At 49.4% G+C, this 19,270-nt stretch overlaps 1 protein-coding gene across 2 annotated transcripts in view; it reads right to left on the reverse strand.

Annotated features, from left to right (window-relative positions):
• Window positions 1–1,187: 1,187 nt before the first annotated feature.
• Window positions 1,188–19,270, reverse strand: part of TLL2 (tolloid like 2) — a 145,419-nt gene continuing 127,336 nt past the window's right edge. For both annotated transcript variants that reach the window (XM_035268617.3, XM_035268616.3), the window contains 6 exons: window positions 19,074–19,254; window positions 14,701–14,826; window positions 12,446–12,573; window positions 8,838–9,051; window positions 4,947–5,197; window positions 1,188–2,840 (listed from right to left, as the gene is read on the reverse strand). In XM_035268617.3, the coding sequence (XP_035124508.3) occupies window positions 2,706–2,840; window positions 4,947–5,197; window positions 8,838–9,051; window positions 12,446–12,573; window positions 14,701–14,826; window positions 19,074–19,254 (1,035 nt within the window). In that variant the 3' untranslated portion in view covers window positions 1,188–2,705. The remainder of the gene's footprint in view (window positions 2,841–4,946; window positions 5,198–8,837; window positions 9,052–12,445; window positions 12,574–14,700; window positions 14,827–19,073; window positions 19,255–19,270) is intronic.

Below are 19,270 nucleotides of genomic sequence, written 5' to 3' on the forward strand. Positions count from 1 at the left end.
TTCTCTGATTGAAGACATTCCACTGGCTGAAGTTGATTCCAGACCTTTTCCTGCCCTGCAATCCAGGTTTAGCTTTTGCTAGACCAGGTTACAGCAGAACTGAGCCAGGCTGGAAACCCAGACCCCCAAATTCTTCATCAGACTGTTTGTCCTAAGACAATTCTCTGAAATGAAACTATTCTTGCAGCTCAGTGTCATCCCCAAAGCTTGGCATCCAATTAAAGCGCAAAGCAGGCTGAAGAGGTATGTTCTACCTGTTTGCTTCTGGGGATGTTTGCAGCCAGTCACTGAGCAATTGCAAGCACCAAGGCAGAGAGGCCTGGGTCTTTCTGCTGAATGGACTCTCTGTTGTGAAGCCAGCCTCGAAGTTCTTCGCAAGAACCTGTGTCATGCCCAAGTCCTCACAAGTGTGGGCTTCCAGAGAAGCGGCCCAGCTAGCCCCGGCCGAATCAGGGCCTGTCTTTTCTGCAGATACGTCACACTGGAGGCCTGAATAAAGGTTTTTCATAAGGGTCCCATTGTTGCAAATTGGCCATATGGTGACAATCATTGAAGCTGTGTGTTTTGAAAATGTTCATACAAAAGAGATAAGAAGAAGGATTATTGTTTCGCCGTCTTGCTGCGAAGCACCGACTCTTCTGACTCCCTCCCACTATTCCATGAAATGGGTTAATCCTGCTTAGACTTCGAAAGCTTGAAACTACAAAACTGTTATTTCCTTGGACAAAGAATCTTAACAGCCATCTTAAGTATCCCAGTTCCATTTTCAACTCTGATAGACAAGATGAGACCAAATAAAACCACAGAACATACAAAAATTAGAGAAATGGAATCTACCCTAACAGGCAGATGGGATTGGAGCCAGGAGGTCAGCTGTTCCATTTGCCATGTCAAAGCGCACGCCGGGCAGGGTCTGCCATATGCACAATATGAGACTGTAGGCTGAACCTCAGTCCAGGGCCAAGAAAGGCCAAAACAAAACTTGGTGAAAAGAGAGGCGGGGAATGGAGAGCCAATCCTGCAGGACCCACAGTAAAGCAAAGGCCAGCGGTTGGCATTTTCCACACTGCATTGATTAAGGCTTTGACAGCTGATCTTTTACATACATACATATATACAGACATATATTAATAATAATACTTTTTTTTCTGTTTTAAGGAAAAAATATTCCCATGCATTTCTTTGACTTTTCTTTGTATCATTTTAGTTTTTGCTCCCAGCAATCATTTTAATGAGACAGAGTCCTCTGGTGGCATATTCTGATCTGTAAAAAATATCACCTTTTACCTTTTACAAATACTTAGTCTAAAATGATGCCAATTCATTCCAAAGGAGTTCTGGTGCATGGGAGTGATCTTGGCTCTAACCAGAAACACACATGTGCCGCCCTGTGTTCCACACCAACCGAACAGGACTTACAGTTATGTAAACATTATTGAAAAATTATCCAACATAAATACTCTTTTAAAGCTAACATACCACAGCTTTTAGCTCATAATGCCCATAAATGCCTTAATGAAATGCCATTCAAAACTACCTCACTGTTTAAATTATACCTTGAGGTGCTACAATTATGTAAACATCTGCTACACGTCTCTAGAACAAGTGCCAAGTGTTGTGAATTCTGATTGCAAGTTGGTGATTGAATTCTAGTTAATCTAAGCAATGTTACCAATGCACTGTTTAACCTGATTGGCTACAGGAAGCTAGTCACTGATTGACTTATTACAACAAGGCGATGATTCTTACATAACTTATAATTAACCAGTCTTCAGCAGTGTTCACCCCACGAGGGACCTGAATTGGTCCCTCGTAAGATGTCTTTGCACAGTTTGCAAACGCAGTTTGAATTGGATGTCAGAGTCCCAGTGTGCCACAGGAAGTGCCTCCAAAGCTAAAAGAAGAAATGTTCTTCGAAGCCCATGGAATTCCAAGCACAGGTGGAGTCTTCTCAAAGTCAAGCAACGAAAAACTATCAGGACGAGCCACAATATTGTCTTCTCAGCAGACAGGACTCTCGCCAGCAAATGTTCTGCTGTATTCATAATGGATGCCTTAGCCCCCACTGTAATTAGGTATGGGGGGGAACCAACGGGACAAGGAGAGCCAACGACTCAGTGAAATGGCTTGTGGTCTCCTAACAATGATTCTCATACTCAAAACTCCCTCTGTGAACACTGCTCAGTGTGATGCCTTTTTAAGTCCTGACATCCATATTTTCAGGTTTCTTGGTTGACATGCCCCTGGCAGAGAGAAAGAAAACAATTCCAGCCAAAGCTGTGAGTCACACATTAGTCACGGCCAAGCTTTCATCTCTTATGCCCGACATAGACAGAAGACAGCCTGGCACCTTTGCAAGCAAGTCCAGATTAGAGGAACGAGCAACCTCAAGGCTGGCCTTTTGCCACATGGGAGCAAGAGACAAGGAGAATGGGTATGTACAAGCATAGCTTGAATGGTCAGAGACTTCCACCCTAACAGTTCATGAGTGATAACATTGCAGCCGGAATCAAAAGAACATTTTCTCTCCACCTTGTTGGCCAAACTTACATGTACTTTCATTCAAATATATACCTCCAAGACTGGATTCTGAGTGTTTGTTTGAGAAAAATACTGTACACTGTTTTAGGGCAGATTTTCAAGGTGCTGTTGTTGTAAAACGAAAACAAAACATTCTCAATGCCTGTCTTTCAAGAACATCAGCATTATTTCTTCATGTGCAGGGCATCCTGGAACTTGGTACTGGTGTATCGGGCATGAAAGCCTTTCTTGTTGATGGTGTCATCTGTGTGGAATCGAATCATCAGGGAATCTCCTGCAGAGTAGATTTCTTCCAATGGCTGAGGAGACGAGAAAAGAAAATGAGAAGGAGTTTAGCTGTGATTACAGTTGAAAATGAGGAGGATGGGACCAGATCTTATGCAAGCACACAGGATGCATCCCTGGTACCAGAGACTCTGAAGGGCATCAAAATAAGCTCCTTTCCAAAAAGAAAAAAAGAGAAAAAAGCATTGCAAATTCTGCTCCAGAGAATTTTGCAGGCCCTGCTCATCCAAAGAGGATCCCAGGTGCATAGCTCATATTGAATCTATTATTTATTAAGTACACAGGTCAGTCAGGTGCTGCTCTAGGAACTTCCAGATCTTATGTAAACTTTACAGCAACCTTATAAGGCAGGTACGAGCCCCATCTTTCACTTCAGGGAACTGAGACTCAAGGTCTCACAGGTGGGCAGGACCCACGCTCAGGTCCCTCTGACTATAAAGTGATGCACCATGGATCACTGAGCTCCAGGGTCGTCATTGTGATGTGACTCCCAGGAGACCTGAAACAAAGACCATTGTTCAGGCCTCTGTCCCATCCAAGGACAAAAAATGGGATGGAGCCACCATATGTGTCAGAAAGGTTTTGCCAGGTGGTCTGTGAATGGAACCACATTCCAAAGCTGTTGCCTGCAAGGTTCTAGTGAAGCCAAAGTGGGCTTCCCCCACGGTTAACTGCTCAGGACCCTCCCAGGGGTTCCTTTCCACAGACCCCAAAGTTTGAAAGACTTTATCAGAGGTGGTGCATTGGTCAAGTGCCACTTTGTCATTTTTTTTTTTTAGAGGCTGAAAGAAGATGAAGGGAATTACTCAAATATAAATGCCAATTTCAGTTTCTGTTTAGCACAAGGAGCACTGGTGACTCCAAAATGATGTGATATCAGTCCAACCAATAGCAAAGAAGCTTAAGTGACCAGGCCTGGAGGCAACAGAAAGGAGAGGGCTGGGGCCCAGCATGGGCAGCGTCCAGTGTGGCAGTGGCCAGAGCACAAACTCCCTCCTAGCACCAGCTACATGCCAAGCCCTATGTCAGGTGCTGAGAAAGAGCAAACACAACAGGCCCACTGAAAAAGACAGTAATGAGAAAACTGATAATGACCTTGAACACAACTATCGTGTGTATAGTGAGTAAATGATTTGCGATTTTCATAGGCATTTGGTTTTGCTTGAGGAGAGAAATGTGAATATTAGAAATATATAAAAACATAATTAAATATATGTATTTTTTGAGACAGAGTTTTGCTTTTGTCACCCAGGCTGGAGTGCAATGGCGTGATCTCCACTCACTGCAACCTCCACCTCCCAGGTTCAAGTGATTCTCCTGCCTTAGCCTCCCAAGTAGCTGGGATTACAGGCACATGCCACCACGCCCGACTAATTTTTGTATTTTTAGTAGAGACAGGGTTTCACCATGTTTGCCAGGCTTGTCTTGAACTCCTGACCTCAAGTGATCCACCTGTCTCAGCCTCCCAAAGTGCTGGGAACCACCATGCCTGACCCATAATTAAATATTTTTAAAGCCTGAAGGCCAAATAAAAATGGAGGGGAGAGGCCAGCCATGGTGGCTCATGCCTGTAATCCCAGCACTTTGGGAGGCCGAGGCAGGTGGATCATTTGAGGTCAGGAGTTCGAGACCATCCTGGCCAACGTGGTGAAACCCCGTCTCTACTGAAAATACAAAAATTGGATGGGCGTGGTGGTGCACACCTATAATCCCAGCTACTTGGCAGGCGGAGGCAGGAGAATTGCATGAACTCAGGAGGCAGAGATTGCAGTGAGCCAAGATCCCGCTTGGGTGACAGAGCAAGACTGTCTTAAAAAAAATAAAAAAAAAGCAGGGGAGAGGGAAAGCCTTTGTAAAAACAGGGAGAAAGTCCCAAAAGGAAAGGTGCTCGTCCGTGGCTGGCCTCAGTAAGGGACCTTCAAGGACTGGTCCCTGGCTGCCTCCTGACCTCCTCTCTGACAGTTCTCCTGCTCCCCACTCCACTCCCACAGAACAATCCTCCTGGCCATTGCTCCTAAGTAATGGGGGTTTCCAGGCTGGAAACCCGGCTGTGTCTGACTCCACAACTCAGGCTGTGAATCGTCACACTCTGCCCCGGCCCCAGCGTCTCTGGGACTTACCCCAGAGCCACAGAAGCGGCCGAGCCTGGGTGCTGAGCTGTCGTAGCCGTCGTAGGCGTCCATGTAGTCGTAGCCACAGTCAGCCTCCTCCTCAACCTCAAAGGTCTGGAATGTCAGCTCCACGCCGTAGCCATCCTCCGCCACGATCACCCAGTCGCAGTGGGCCTGGCTCGGGTAGTTGTTGTCCCCAAACTGGGCATGGGAATAGAGCTCTTTGGTCTGCACTTCAGCTTTCAGCCTGCCCCCGCACTCTGGAGCAGAGAAGTGAGATGTCCCCTCAGCACAGGACACCCTCATGCCTCCCACCTGTGTCCACTCAGCTTTCCCTATAGAGCCTGGTGCATGCCTGGCAGGCGAGGCCAGGTAGTCTCAACACCCCATTTGATGGAGGGGTACACAGAAGCCCCTGGCTCCCCCAGGTCAGGTAGATGCAAAGCGGCCCTTACAACACTGTGGCTCACACCTGTAATCCCAGCACTTTGGGAGGCTGAGGCAAGCAGATCACCCGAGGTCAGGAGTTCGAGAACAGCCTGACCAACATGGAGAAACCCTGTCTCTATTAAAAATACAAAATTAGGCGGGCATGGTGGTGGGCACCTGTAATCCCAGCTACTTGGGAGGCTGAGGCAGGAGAATCACTTGAACCCAGGAGACAGAGGCTGAGGTGAGCCAAAATTGTGCCATTGCACTCCAGGCAACAAGTGAGAAACTCTGTCTCAAAAAAACAACAGCAACAAAAAAAGTGGCCCTTACAAGCCAAGGTTTAAAAAAAAAAGGGGGCCCTTATATGTCTCCTGTTCCCAGCTTGAGAATACGTGAGCATGCCATTGAAAAGAGCTGGCTGCTTTTTGCTTTTTCCAGTTATGGAGGCATGGAGCCAGGGGATGGTCCGCCTGACCGGTCGCTGGGGTGTGAGTGGGTCTATTTGCCGCTTTATTGCCTGAAGTGCTGGAGGCCTCTGAGAAGAGTTCACACTAGCCCCACTGACTGGCTGTAATTTGTCATTTCTGCCAACAGAGGGAGATAAAAGCACATCAGGACCGCGGGTGAGCTCTCAACCCTGGAAACCTCAGATCCTACTTGACTGGTTCTTGCAGTTGAGAGCATGGACTGTAGGCCAACTTTGAGGTCCCTGTGGGTGTCACAGGTGAGCTGCACCTCAGACTCTGGGTTTGTATTCTCTAGTCTTTGTTTCTGGGTTTTTTATCATACAAGGACAGTAACTCTGCTTGGCCTTGGTCTGATATATAGTACCTTGTGTCTTGGACACGTAAGTCCACATAAAATAAAATGGACATTGGCCGGCCACAGTGGCTCATGCCTGTAATCCCAGCACTTTGGGAGGCCGAGGTGAGTGGATCACTTGAGGTCAGGAGTTTGTGACCAGCCTGGCCAACATGATGAAACCCCGTCTCTACTAAAAAGCAAAATGAGCTGGGTGTGGTGGCAGGCACCTGTAATCCCAGCTACTTGGGAGGCTGAGGCAGGAGAATCACATGAACCTGGGAGGTAGAGTTTGCAGTGAACTGAGATTGTGCCACTGCACTCCAACCTGGGCCATAGAGTAAAACTTCATCTCAAAAAAAAAAAAAGTAAATAAATAAATAAAATAAAAAAGATAGATAAGACTGGTCTAGATGAGCAAGCACCAGAAATTCTGGAGGCAAATCCCTGCACAAGCCCTCCCCTCCCCAGTGTGCTCCATGCCCCGGAGGGGCCCAGGCAAACGCTGTTATAGATTCTGTAGATCCTAGGCTGCCTGGCTCCTAACACTCACAGGCCCTGCTGGAGCTCCACACCCCTCCTGGCCCCAGTCCTGTCTGACTGCCCATTCTTAGTCCTGTATTGGCTCTGGCTTAGAATGTCCTCCAGGTCTAACCTGTCTTTGGGAAATTTCAAATTCCTGAGAGCTGGGTGGTCAGGAAATGAGCACAGAGCAGGGCAGGATACCTCCCATCCATCCCACCAGACCCCCCAACCCTCCCCACGTGCTGGGCCCCGGGAACAGACCCCTGGCCTGCATCGATGACCCCTGCAGCCTCTGCTTCAGGTTCACCCGTAGGGAGCACTAGCAGATGAGAGGGAGGGAGGGAGGAAAGAGATCAGGGCATTCAGCCCCCTGATTGTTACAGCTTTTCTTTCACTTGGGCCACAGTAGCAGCCGGAGGGTCTCTGCATCCCTCTCCATCTCCAGCTTCCAGGAACGCTCCCTCCTCTCATCCTGGGCCTGGGGTTACAGTTCCCAGCCTTGCAGCCCCTAGCTCTAGTGGCTTCACTGTCCTGCAGTGTCCCAGTCCCTGCCACCCCCTTGTAACATGTCCCTCCATTAACTTCTCCTCAAATAATGACTCTGAATGTGCCCCCATTTCCTGCCGGGACCCTGGAGCACCTGTGTTCTTCCTGGTCTCTATCTGCAGGGACAAGAGGCCCAAATCACTAGTTAACAGCTTTTAAACTTCCCTGGGGGAGACTAGAATTTCTCAGGGAGTTTGAGAGGGTTCCACAAATCATGCAGTGTTTTCTGGTGAGCAGGGCCAGGCTGAACTGCCTTCGGATGCTGGCTGCTGTATTGTTTGACCTGATTTATATTTTCTGGTACTGAAAAAAAAAATGGGGATAGGGACTGTTAAAAGGATCACAGGGTCCCATGATTGTGATCTCAGACTCAGCATTACAGAAGCAGAGTGGGCTTTGGGTGGCCACCAGCTCTGACAAAGGACACAATTGTACATCAGGATCAAAGGGTCAGATTGGCTTCCGTGGGCACTAGTCCCAGGTGGTAACATTTTAATGGCTAAAGAGCAGAGCCAAATTTCTTACTGACATTCTTCTACTTAACAAAGTAGATAATATAAGTTATAAACACATACACTGCCCACCAAAGGACCCAATAGCGCTATTTACATTTTGAGTGGAGGAAAAAGTCTTGGGGAACAGAAGCATTTCACTTTCCAGAACTGGGTCCTTAGAGGGATAAAGGGCTGCCTTCACCACTCCAGTACACAACTTTTGGACTTTACAGAGCAGCAGAATACCCAGGCTGGAGCGCAGTGGTGTGATCAGAACTCACTGCAGCTTTGAATTCCTGGGCTCCAACGATTCTCCTGCTTCAGCCTCCTGGGCAGCTGGGACCACCATGCCTCACTATATTGTCTAGTTTTTCTTTTATAGAGATGGATTCTCATCATCTTGTCCTAGCAGGTCTTGAACTCCTGGGCTCAAGCAATCTTCCCCACTCAGCCTCCCAAAGTTCTAGGATTATAGGGGTAAGCCAGTGTGACCAGCCAAAATACATTTTTAAAAGAGAGGAAGAAAGGAAGAAAAGGAGGAAGGAAAAAAATGGGGCACTAACAAAGCGTCATCCATTTCGAATTGTGTCAATTAAAGACATTGAAAGAAAACAGCTCTTTTCCCTATGGTTGCTGATGCTTCATTTTTTTATTTTTATTTTTTTAGAGATAGAGTCTCACTTTGTCATCCAGGCTGGAGTGCAGTGGTGCAATCTCAGCTCACTGCAATCTCTACCTCCAGGGTTCAAGCAATTCTCCTGCCTCAGCCTCCTAAGTAGCTGGAATTACAGACACCCACCACCACACCCAGTTAATTTTGTATTTGTAGTAGAGACAGAGTTTCACCATGTTGCCCAGGCTGGTCTCAAGCTCCTGACCTTAGCTGATCCACCTGCCTCGGCCTCCCAAGGTGCTGGGATTATAGGCATGAGCCACCGTGCCCAGCTTGATGCTTCATTTTAATAGTACATTTTGTTACACACCTTCCTCCCCTCACTCTTCCCCGGTCAGAATTAAAGGCAGTCCTTATCCAGCCTTCACTATCTCTCTGTCTCCTGTCCAAGTGCTCATCAGCTGGATGGCAGCGTCCCACCCCAGGTACCTGTGCTGTGCACTGCCTGGAAGCCTTTCCTCTGCACCGAGGCATCCGAATAAAATCTGAGAAACAGACTACTGCCCGAAGCCACCAAGGGATCCGGTTTCTTGCTGCCACAGAAACGGCCCAGGATGGGGGCCAGGCTGTTGGGCCCGTCGTACATTTCCAGGTGGTCATAGGCACATTCCTGGTGCTGCTCGATCTCAAACTCATTAAAGGTCTGGGGACAGAAGAGCAGAAAGTAAGGCCAGGGCCTGGCATTCAGCTGGGGTGGGGGCCTCCTCTCCAGTTCTGGGAGAGGAAGGGGCGAGGGAGAGCATGCAGACCTCCGGCTGGCTGTGCCCTGGGGCGTGTGGCCATGGTGATGCTTAGGGACATCTGTAGAGAGGCTCTCAACTTCCGACTTGCTTTTGGTCCAGCAAGTGGCCCTATGAGGTAGTTACATGAGCTATTGCTATGATGACCACACTGCAGATGAGAGAGTAGGGGTTCAGACAGTTTAAATGCCTGACATTTTGACAGCTATTAAGTGACAGAGCCAGGCTTTCCACAGCCCAAATCTGTCTTCCTTCCATCCCATCACTCAGCTTTTCTCTCACTTAGGGCTAAGAGCCAGCAAGGGGTGTCAGCAGCTGTTTTGAATGCTTTACTAGTATCACCTCATTTAATCTTTAAACCCTGTGATGTGTCTAATCACTTTACAGATGAGGAAATGGAGACTCAGAGCTGTCAGATGACTTGCACAAGGTCACACACTGGCAGAGTTGGGCCATGATATGGCGCTCTGATGTCAGAGACGCTGCTGTTGACCTGTGCACTCTGCTGCACGATCCTTCAGTACCAATGACACAGGTGAGGTTGTATGAGGTGCATGCTGCTCCAGGCAGCATCCTTATGGTGGCTGCCACTGTTTATTCCATGCCAAGCATTTACGGACATTTTCTCACTTTCTTCTGGTGATGCTGTGAAGGAAGAGCTATTATTTCCAACATGTAGAAGGGGAAAGTGAGTCTTAGAGAAGCTGGCTGGCCTGCCCAAGCTCACACAGCTGGAGACAGATGAAACTGAATTTGACCCCAGCCAGCCTTCTCCAGCCCCCACTGCTATCCATCGCCAGGTTATCCTGCCTCACTTCTCCCTGTTCCCCCTAAGGACTGCCCCCTAGCACTGGCCAGGGGAGCCCCACCATTCCAGGCTTTTTAGCCCTGAATGCAGGCTTCTCAGGTGCTGGGTAGGTGGCCGACTGATGGCAGTCCCAGCGTCAATGGAGATGGGATAAGGTGAGCGGGGACAGTGTTAGATGAAGACTTGGACCAAATGACAGAGCAGGGAGATAGGACATTAGTTAGGGGGTCGCAATTCAAAAGAGCGGGGCCAGCCTGGCAGTGCAGAGATGGAGGTTGGGAGGGGGACACAGGACCACCGCGGCAATGCAGGCTTTCAGAGGAATGACTCTGACGCACTACCTACCGCACTTGGGCAGAGCTCTTCCGCCTGTGAGATAGGGAGCGCTGGGGCCAGGGTGGTGGGTAGATACATGGGGCAGGGGAGCGGTGGCACCAGGACAGCCATGCAGTGGGAGGGAGCCTTAGGACAACAGGGAGGGAGCTCCCTGTCACCATCCCCATGCAGTGAACACCACCAGCTTCCTTGAGAAATGTTCAACTCACATTCTATGGTAGCAAAAAGAGCTCAATCAATATATCCACCAACCATTTCCCAAGGAAACGCCTTTTGGAATCCACCACTTTTATGTAGGAGCCTCAGGCAAACGCTTCCCGTGTGCGTTTGCGCGCTCCCAACGCCAGAGGGCGCCAACCCCGCGGTCCTCGGGGCTCTACGTTGCCATCGCGAACATTTCCTAGCAGATGGTGGTCTTGGAGAAGCAGTGCCTTTCCCTAAGGCGCTCTCCAGCGTATCATCACCTAGATTCAAGGCTGACCCTGGACAGCTGCTCTTAGCACAGCGGCAGTATCCCCAGCATGTGAGCACTCCGTGGTCAGAGGCCCTGTCTTCACCCCTCGACGCCTTGGGGGCCCATTCGCCTTTTCTGCTTCTAACTCATGGCTCTCACCAACAAACATCCTGCAAGTCCCTGCGCCCTAGTCCATTGATCATGGCTTCCCCCTCTCAGTTCTCCTTCACTGTCCCTAACTTATCTGTCCACAGTTCAGAGGGCTAATCCTACTCACCTCTACAGTCAGAAAACCCCATTTAAAAAAATGTCCGTCTGTTGGAAGTACAATACATTCTCCAACTGGCAAAAGGGTGTCTTTATTCTCCAAAATGTGGGAGTCCCTGGAGGCTGACAAATGAGACTCCTAGGAGATTCAACTCTCCTTTGAAATAACTGAGCTTGGTGTGCACACCACATGCCATATATGTGAAAAAGATTTTAAATAAAGGCTTGGGGAAAAAAATTTTTTAATTTATCTGGATGTGGTGGCTCACGCCTGTAATCCCAGCACTTTAGGAGGCCGAGGCGGGTGGACCACGAGGTCAGGAGATTGAGACCATCCTGGCTAACATGGTGAAATCCCGTCTCTACTAAAAATATAAAAATTAGCTGGGTGTGGTGGCGGCCGCCTGTAATTGCAGCTACTGAGGAGGCTGAGGCAGGTGAATTGCTTGAACCCAGGAGGCAGAGGTTGCAGTGAGCCAAGATCGTGTCACTGCATTCCAGCCTGGCAACAGAGCGAGACTACTTCTAAAAAAAAAAAAAAAATTTATTCAAGAGGGAATTTGCATAAAGAATTTAGTTTCCTATTACTAATGGGAAAAAAAGTAAGTTGTGGAAAAAAGATGAATAGGATTTTATTAGAGGAATTTGAGTAATAAAAACATATATTTCCCTGTATATTGACAGTCATGATTGTGCACAGAAAATTTCTGGAAGTATCCACAAGAATATGTTTAGCATGGTCATTTCTAGAGTGGGAATGAGAGCTCTGGGGTCTTCTGATTTCTATTTCCAACCTCCTGTACTGATTCCTTTTTAAAATCATGAGTCTGTATTGTCTTGTAAAAAATTAAAACTGGAAACAAGTGAATCTGAAACGGCACTGCAGATGTGGGTGGTGATGCCGCCCCCTGCTGGTCCCGCTGTGCCCAGGTGTGAACGATAGAGCTTTTTTTTTTTTTGAGGAGTTTTGCTCTTGTTACCCAGGCTGGAGTGCAATGGCGCGATCTCGGCTCACCGCAACCTCCGCCTCCTGGGTTCAGGCAATTCTCCTGCCTCAGCCTCCTGAGTAACCGGAATTACAGGCACATGCCACCATGCCCAGCTAATTTTTTGTATTTTTAGTAGAGACGGGGTTTCACCATGTTGATCAGGATGGTCTTGATCTATTGACCTCATGATCCACCCGCCTCGGCCTCCCAAAGTGCTGGGATTACAGGCTTGAGCCACCACACCCGTCCGATAGAGCTTTTGTGCATTGTCTCTGACTCTGCACAACAGCCCCATGAAGTAGGCTTCATTAGTATCCATGTGTTCCAGATAATGAAACTGAGACCTGGACATGTTGAGTAACCTCCCCCAAGTTACAGAGCGGAGTCAAACCCACATATGATACCCAAATCCGCATTTTCAATAAACTACAAAAATGACTCACGAGTTTCACCCTGTGGCCTGCAGTCGAAGAGATGTTCCAGGTGCACTCCCTCCGGCTGGGGTATTTGTCAGGCCAGTTGGGACTCGCCAGGGTCCCCTCTGCACTGCTAATCTTGTGTGCACAGCCAGCTGGGGATGGTGGGGGACACATACAGAAAGAGAAGTTATTCACTATGGGCAGCATGAGAGACATTCTAGGGGGGTCTCCTCCCCTCCTAACTGTCTCAGGGTCCCTTATCAAATGTGGGGGTGGGGCATCCTGACTCACGTGTCTCCTGGCTCCGGGATGTGCAGGTTTCCTTGCACTGGCTTTTTTGCCTTCCTGGCTGTGGCTTGGGAGCCATGCTATCTTTCTATTCCTAGCCACATTGCAGTTATCCTTGCAACTATGTTAAAAGCACTGGCAGTGGGGTCATGTGGACCTTGGCCCAAGTGCTGGTTCCACTAGTGACAATCTGTGGGACTTGGGGCTCTTATGTAAGCTTCAATGTCTTTATTCGTAAAAGGGTGGTACCCTAGTGAGGGCGATATGTGACTAAATGAGAATGCATGGGAAAGGTTTAGGGCATGCCAGCCCATGGTGAGTGCTCAACGTATCTTGGCTAACAAAGGTCTCCTTCATCACTGCACTATCCATCTGTAAGCTTCTTTTAGTCTTTTAAAGTGGCTTTATTTGGAGTCTACCAAGCTTGTCCTGATTACAGTGCTGTTTGCCAAAACTGGTCCCACGACTTGTTGGATGCCTGGCATCCTGGCCAATAGCTGGCATTTCTCTTTCTGTATTGAGCACTGTGGTCAGCATTTTTCATGCATCCTCTCCTTTAGTCCTTCGCACTTTCCAAATAAGAAAATGGGTTTGGAGGGGGTCAGTGCCTTGCCGATAGGGAGCGGAGCTGGGACTCCAACCGGGCCTGCCTGGCTTTGCAGCCCTTGCTACCACTGCTTAGAAAGCATGGAGGACCGTATCACAAACACGGAGACTCACGCTGAAGAAGCTGGAGAAGCAGGCGAGGAGGGAGGGGGGAGAGCGGGGAGGAAGCAGCTTTGAGGATGCTCCAAAGAAATGTGCCTCTGCTCAGTGTTACATCTGTTCTACAGCCATGCAGAGAAGAACAGGAGCGCACAGGGGCAGTGGCTCAGCTCCTGGGACATTCGCTCTCACACCCCCTGCTTTTGGGGTGGACCCACACAAAGTCAGCCACCATGCAGGAGTGGGACTTGAGAGAGTTGATGACCCTCCTGTCCTCTCCCACACTGCAGGAGGCAAGCCTGATCCTGGCCCGGGCTCACCTCACAGAGGCTTGACTGTTCCTTCCCAGTTTGATTCTTCCACTGGCCTCCCACGCGGCCCCACCACCACCTGTGACTATGCCCCAGGGTGGGCTTGGAGGATGACCACCTCTTCCTGAAGACATGTCAGCTTTTCCTTTAACATTCTAGGCAGCTCCTGACCAGTCTCTGCGGCACCCAACCAACTCTCCCAACTCCAGACTAGATTCCAGAGATCAGGGCATGTGTCTTCCATATCTTCCCCTTCCTTGACCTCCTCTGCAGGCCTCTGTGGCTAGGGCCAAGGCTTGGAAGCCTGTGTGTTTATCACAAATGCTCAAATTCCCTTCCCTGGGCAGGGTAAGAGCAGAAGGAAGCCTTTTTCCAGAATGAGTGGACATTAAAGGCCACCTGGCCCTGAAGAATTCCCCAAAGTGAATGGAGAACAGAGCAAAGCTTTTCCCAAATCCTGTTGTCCTATGAGACCTGCATGTGGTAATTAATATATGACAAAGACATAAGTGGCTGATGTTTATTGACATTTGAGGGCATAATATGCATCAGACAATCTGAAATACTTTCTAGGCATTCTTTTGATCCTCCCAAAAACTTTAAGAAGGAGGTAGGTTTAAACCCTTTTAGCCAAAGAAAAAAACTGAGGCTCAGAGAGGTTAAATGGCTCGCCCAAGGTCACACAGCTAGGGTACGGCAACCAGGACTTAGACCCAGGCAGCCAGATTCCAGAGCCTGCAGGCTTCATCATTTGCAAAATAACTCAGCTTGGAGCACCTGGGCTCCCAGGTAGGCGCCTCCTGAAGGAGCCGGCTGCCTTGCTGAAAACTCTCCTGCAAGGACAGCAGTGGCTGGGCTCAGCTCAGAAGGTGGAAGGGCTCCTCACCCCACCCCCTCACTCATGCGCATGTACACGGGGACATGGGGTGCGGCAAAGACCAGCCTGCCCCCCAACAACCGGAGGTCCAGCCTCACCCTCTTTGCAGTCATGCCCGTTCTCGTGGAGCCGGTAGCCGTTCCTGCACCTGCACAGGTAGCTCCCGAAGGTGTTGACGCACTCATGCTGACACCCGCCGTTGTCCTTGGCACACTCGTCCTTGTCTGGGGAGATCAATGAACTCTTCTAAGAGGAACCACCAATCTGCCAACGTCTCTCAGGGCTCAGAATCCCGCTTAAAAGTGGCCTTCCCGGACCCGGTGGCTCACGCCTGTAACCCCAGCACTTTGGGAGGCCGAGGTGGGCAGATCACAAGGTCAGGAGATCAAGACCATCCTGGCTAACATGGTGAAACCTCATCTCTACTAAAAATACAAAAAATTAGCCAGGCATGGTGGCACATGCCTGTAGTACCAGCTACTCGGGAGGCTGAGGCAGGAGAATCGCTTGAACCTGGGAGGTGGAGGTTGCGGAGAGCCAAGATCACGCCACTGCACTCTAGCCTGGGTAACAAGAGCGAAACACCATCTCAAAAAAAAAAAAAATCGGCCTCCTCTAGGAAGCCTCTCTAATTGCTCCCCTTCCCCCTCTGATTGTTCCCTTGCTGGGGGAAGAACACCTCTATTTCTTGTGTATGTACTTGTTGAATTTTCCAAGCACTTGGCCCTGGTATGTGTTGAATTCTCCAAGCACTTTCTGTATATTCTCTGCCCCTGCTCCCTGCTCAAAACAAGGAGCTCCTTGAAGGTCAGGCTAGTATTCCTCACAATAGTAACAAGGAGAATAACAGTAACCCCCACTTACTGAGTGTCTACTGTGGAATGGGCACGGCCCCAAGCACTCTATGCATTATCTAAGTTAATTCTCACCCAGCCTTAGAGGGAGCTGTCTATCTGCTGGCCTTTACAAGTAAAGAAACTGAGGCTGGGAATGGCTAATGTGCCCAAGGTCACTCCATGAGTAAGCATCCTCTGTGGCTGACCCCGAGGCCTGGATCCATGTGCTGCGACTCCACAGCGCCCCCTGCACATGGAGCAGCTAAGTGCTGGGGACACACAGTGGAGGCCCAGCCCTCCCCCACCATTTCCAGCTCTTGTGGCCATGCATCATTCCTGCCCTCTGTGCCTCAGTTGCCTCACCTGTAAAATGGAGACAGTAATGGTATCCTCATTTCACAGGGTTGTTGGGAGGGGTGAATTAATGAGAACAGGATCCAGCCCACAGTGTTAGCTGTATAATTACTATGCGAGAACTCAAGCACTGGCCTTGTTAAACCTGTGGTTCTTGTAAGCCACCCTATCCTAAACCAACTTGTTCCTGCCTTTACCAAGGATCAGCCTCCCTGCTTCCCTGCCATCACGGGAATGACTGTAGGGGTCAGCCCTGTCTTCCTCCCCTCTCTACACCCTCTTGCTCACCATGATTAATGTCTCCTTGAACACTGTTTCACCTGCTTATGTCATCAGGACAACTCTGAGCCCTTGCAGGACCCTTTATGAATGCAGAAGAGATGAAGCCGACCACCATCCTAGAACTGACCCACCTCTCTCCCTTCCTTCCTCTGAGTCCTTCTGCAGGTGACTCACAGGTCCTCACCCCTGCTCTGGCCCTCTCCCCTGTGCTCTGGTTCTCCACAGCAAATGTGGAGCTGCCCTGCCTGTGAGGCTCTGCTGCATCCTCCTCTGAGGTGGCTCCTGCCCACCCTGCTGCCCTGGTCCTCCAGTCGCCTGGCCCTCCCAGCTCCACACTGACTGGCGTGGCTTGGTTGGGTGGCAAGCATAGGCTTCCCCTGCTCAGGAAACTGCCAACAGCCACCCTTCCTGTTTCATCAGGTCCCTACTCTTCAGCCCAGTGTTCAGGGTCCCTCATGACCTGGCCAGGGTCCCTGTGTATCCCTGACCTTGCCGAACTTGGCCCATCTCATGCCGTTGGCTTCCCAGCATGGGTCAGGGCTCCGTGCACGCCCATCTCATCTCTGGCTCTGTGCTCTGTTGAGACCTTAACCTGTGCTCACACTGCCTCCCCTATGAGGGACCCCGATTGCTTTCTCTCTAATCATCCTATCTCCACCTCCATGTCTTCTCATCCCTTAAAACCTGATTCAAACTACCCCAAATCCTGCAAAAAGGCCTCACCCACTGCTCCAGGCACCCACAGGTTTCTCTTCTCCAAACATCAGCTCTTGTTGCACCCCCTACCCCCTAGTACTCCAGGTTGGAACTTAGCAGGATGTGTATCTCTGGCCCCCCTAACTAGCATGGAAGCTTGTCCAGGGCTGGGGGCACTTCCCTGGAAATCTCTGAGCCTAGTAGTGTACTGCACCCACAGCAGACACTCAGAACAAAAAACATGACTTTTTAAATGAGGGAGTGCCAAAAAAAACCCTATGGAGACAGAACTCTGGGTATCTATAAAATCAACAAATAATTGGGTCATTTCTATGCTAAGCCCTAAGAGTATAAAGATAACCAAAATACAGTTCCTGCTGTAAACAGTTCACACTCTAATATGATGTGACATGCAGAGCCTGGTACACAATTTGCAAGGCTCAGTGCAAGATGAACTTTGTTCAAATGCTATTATGAATTTCAGGATGATGACAACAGAACCTTAAACCAGTGTGGGCCCTTCTACATGCAGGCTCTGTGCTATCACACAGGCCACAGCCCCATGGAGCTGGCCCCAGTGACAAGAGATCTAATAGAAGGGAGGGAGAGAGCGTTATGGGGACACTGATGAAAGAACAATCAATATGCTAAGAGGCTGCTATGGTTTGAAAGTTCCCCCAAAGTTCATGTCTTATAAACTTCATCCCCAATGCAACAGTGTTGATAGATGGGGCCCTTAAACATGATTAGGTCATGAGGGCTCATTATCACAGGAGTGGAGTCCTGATCAAGTATGAGTTTCGCCCCCTCACCTCTCTTTCCCACCCATGGGATGCCTTTCACCTTGTTATGACACAGCAAGAAGGCACTTGCCAGATGCTCCCACTTGATTTTGGACTTCCCAGCCTCCAGACCCATGAGCCAAATACATTTCTGTTCATTCTAAATTACCTAGTCTGTGGTAATCTGTGATAGCAGCACAAAATGAACTAAGGTAGAGGAGTAAGATGAAGCCAGAGAATGTTACAGAAAATGACATTGTGGGTCTTCAGGTTGAAGTAGGAGTTTCCTAAGGAGGGAAGGAGGATGTTCCAGGGAGATGGAGCACCACAGGCAGTGGGTATGAAGAGAGAATGGATTGGGGTTTAGGAGTAGAGGGTGATGGTGTGGGGGAACAGTGCAGGGATAATTTGTGATCAGAGCCCAGGGCACCTGCAGAGGAAATGTGGCTGGCAGGACAGGTGGGCCAACCCAGTGTCCAGCATCAGATGCCACGCAAAGGAGAATGGGCTATTTCTACAGCTGCTATGCTGGCCCTGAAGGTTCATGACCTTCCATTTGAGAAGCAGGGTCCATTGTGCTGCTGTAGTGGTTTTAGTAGTGTCTTCCCAAAATTCCTATTCATGTGTGATATGGTTTGACTGTGTCCCCACCCAAATCTCATCTTGAACTCTAGCTCCCATAATTTCCACGTGTTGTGGGAGGGAGCCGGTGGGAGATAATTGAATCACGGGGGTGGTTTTCCCCATATCCACCTCGTGGTAGTAAGTCTCACAAGGTCTGATGATTTTATAAGGGGTTTCCCCTTTCACTTGGCTCTTGTTCTCCACGTAAGATGTGCCTTTGCCTTCCACCATGATTGTGAAGCCTCTCCAGCCACATGAAACTGTGAGTCCATTAAACCTCTTTTTCTTTATAAATTACCCAGTCTCAGGTGTGCCACGAACACAGACTAATACAACATGGAACCTCAGAATGTGATCCTACCTGGAAAATCGGTCTCTGCAGGAGAATCAGTTACGAATTTTGAGGTGAAATCATCTTGGATTTAGGATCAACCCTAAATCCAATGACTGGAGTCCTTATAAAAAAAAGGAGGGCACACAGAGACCCAGAGACAAAGAGAGGACAGGTGAAGATGGAGACGGGGATTAGGATGACGTAGCTATAGGCAAGGAATGTGAAGGACTTTGGGGAGCCACCACAGACCAGGAAGAGGCAGGGAGGGCTTCTGCCCTAGAACCTTCCAAGGGAGTGTGGCCCTGTGGACACCTAGAATTTGGAGTTCTGGCCCCCAGAACTGTAAGAATAAGATTCTGTTGTGTTAAGCCAACCAGTCTGTGGTAATGTATTATGGCAGCCCTAGGAAACTAACACAGCTACCAGTAGATATATTTTTAAAGCCCTGGATCCAAGCATGCCCCAGGCAGAGAGAGCGAGGAGGGGGCCAGGGACCCCAGAGCCTGGAGTCTGCAAAGCTGTCTCACCTGCATTGCCTCAGCCTCACCTCCGCCCCTGCATACCTGAGAAGAAGTGGGCCCTGAAGCCGCGCTTGGAGACCGTGTTGTCAGACTTGAACTCCACACGCATGTTGTTGCTCTGTGAGGTAATGACCTCGGGTGTCTCCAAGCCACAGAACTTGCCGTGCAGCTTGGCATCGGGGGACAGGCCGCTGCGCACCTCCACAAAGTCGTACTTACAGACCTGCAAGGGAGCATGA

The sequence above is a fragment of the Callithrix jacchus genome, chromosome 12, assembly GCF_049354715.1.
Source record: "Callithrix jacchus isolate 240 chromosome 12, calJac240_pri, whole genome shotgun sequence".
Lineage (NCBI taxonomy): Eukaryota > Metazoa > Chordata > Mammalia > Primates > Cebidae > Callithrix > Callithrix jacchus.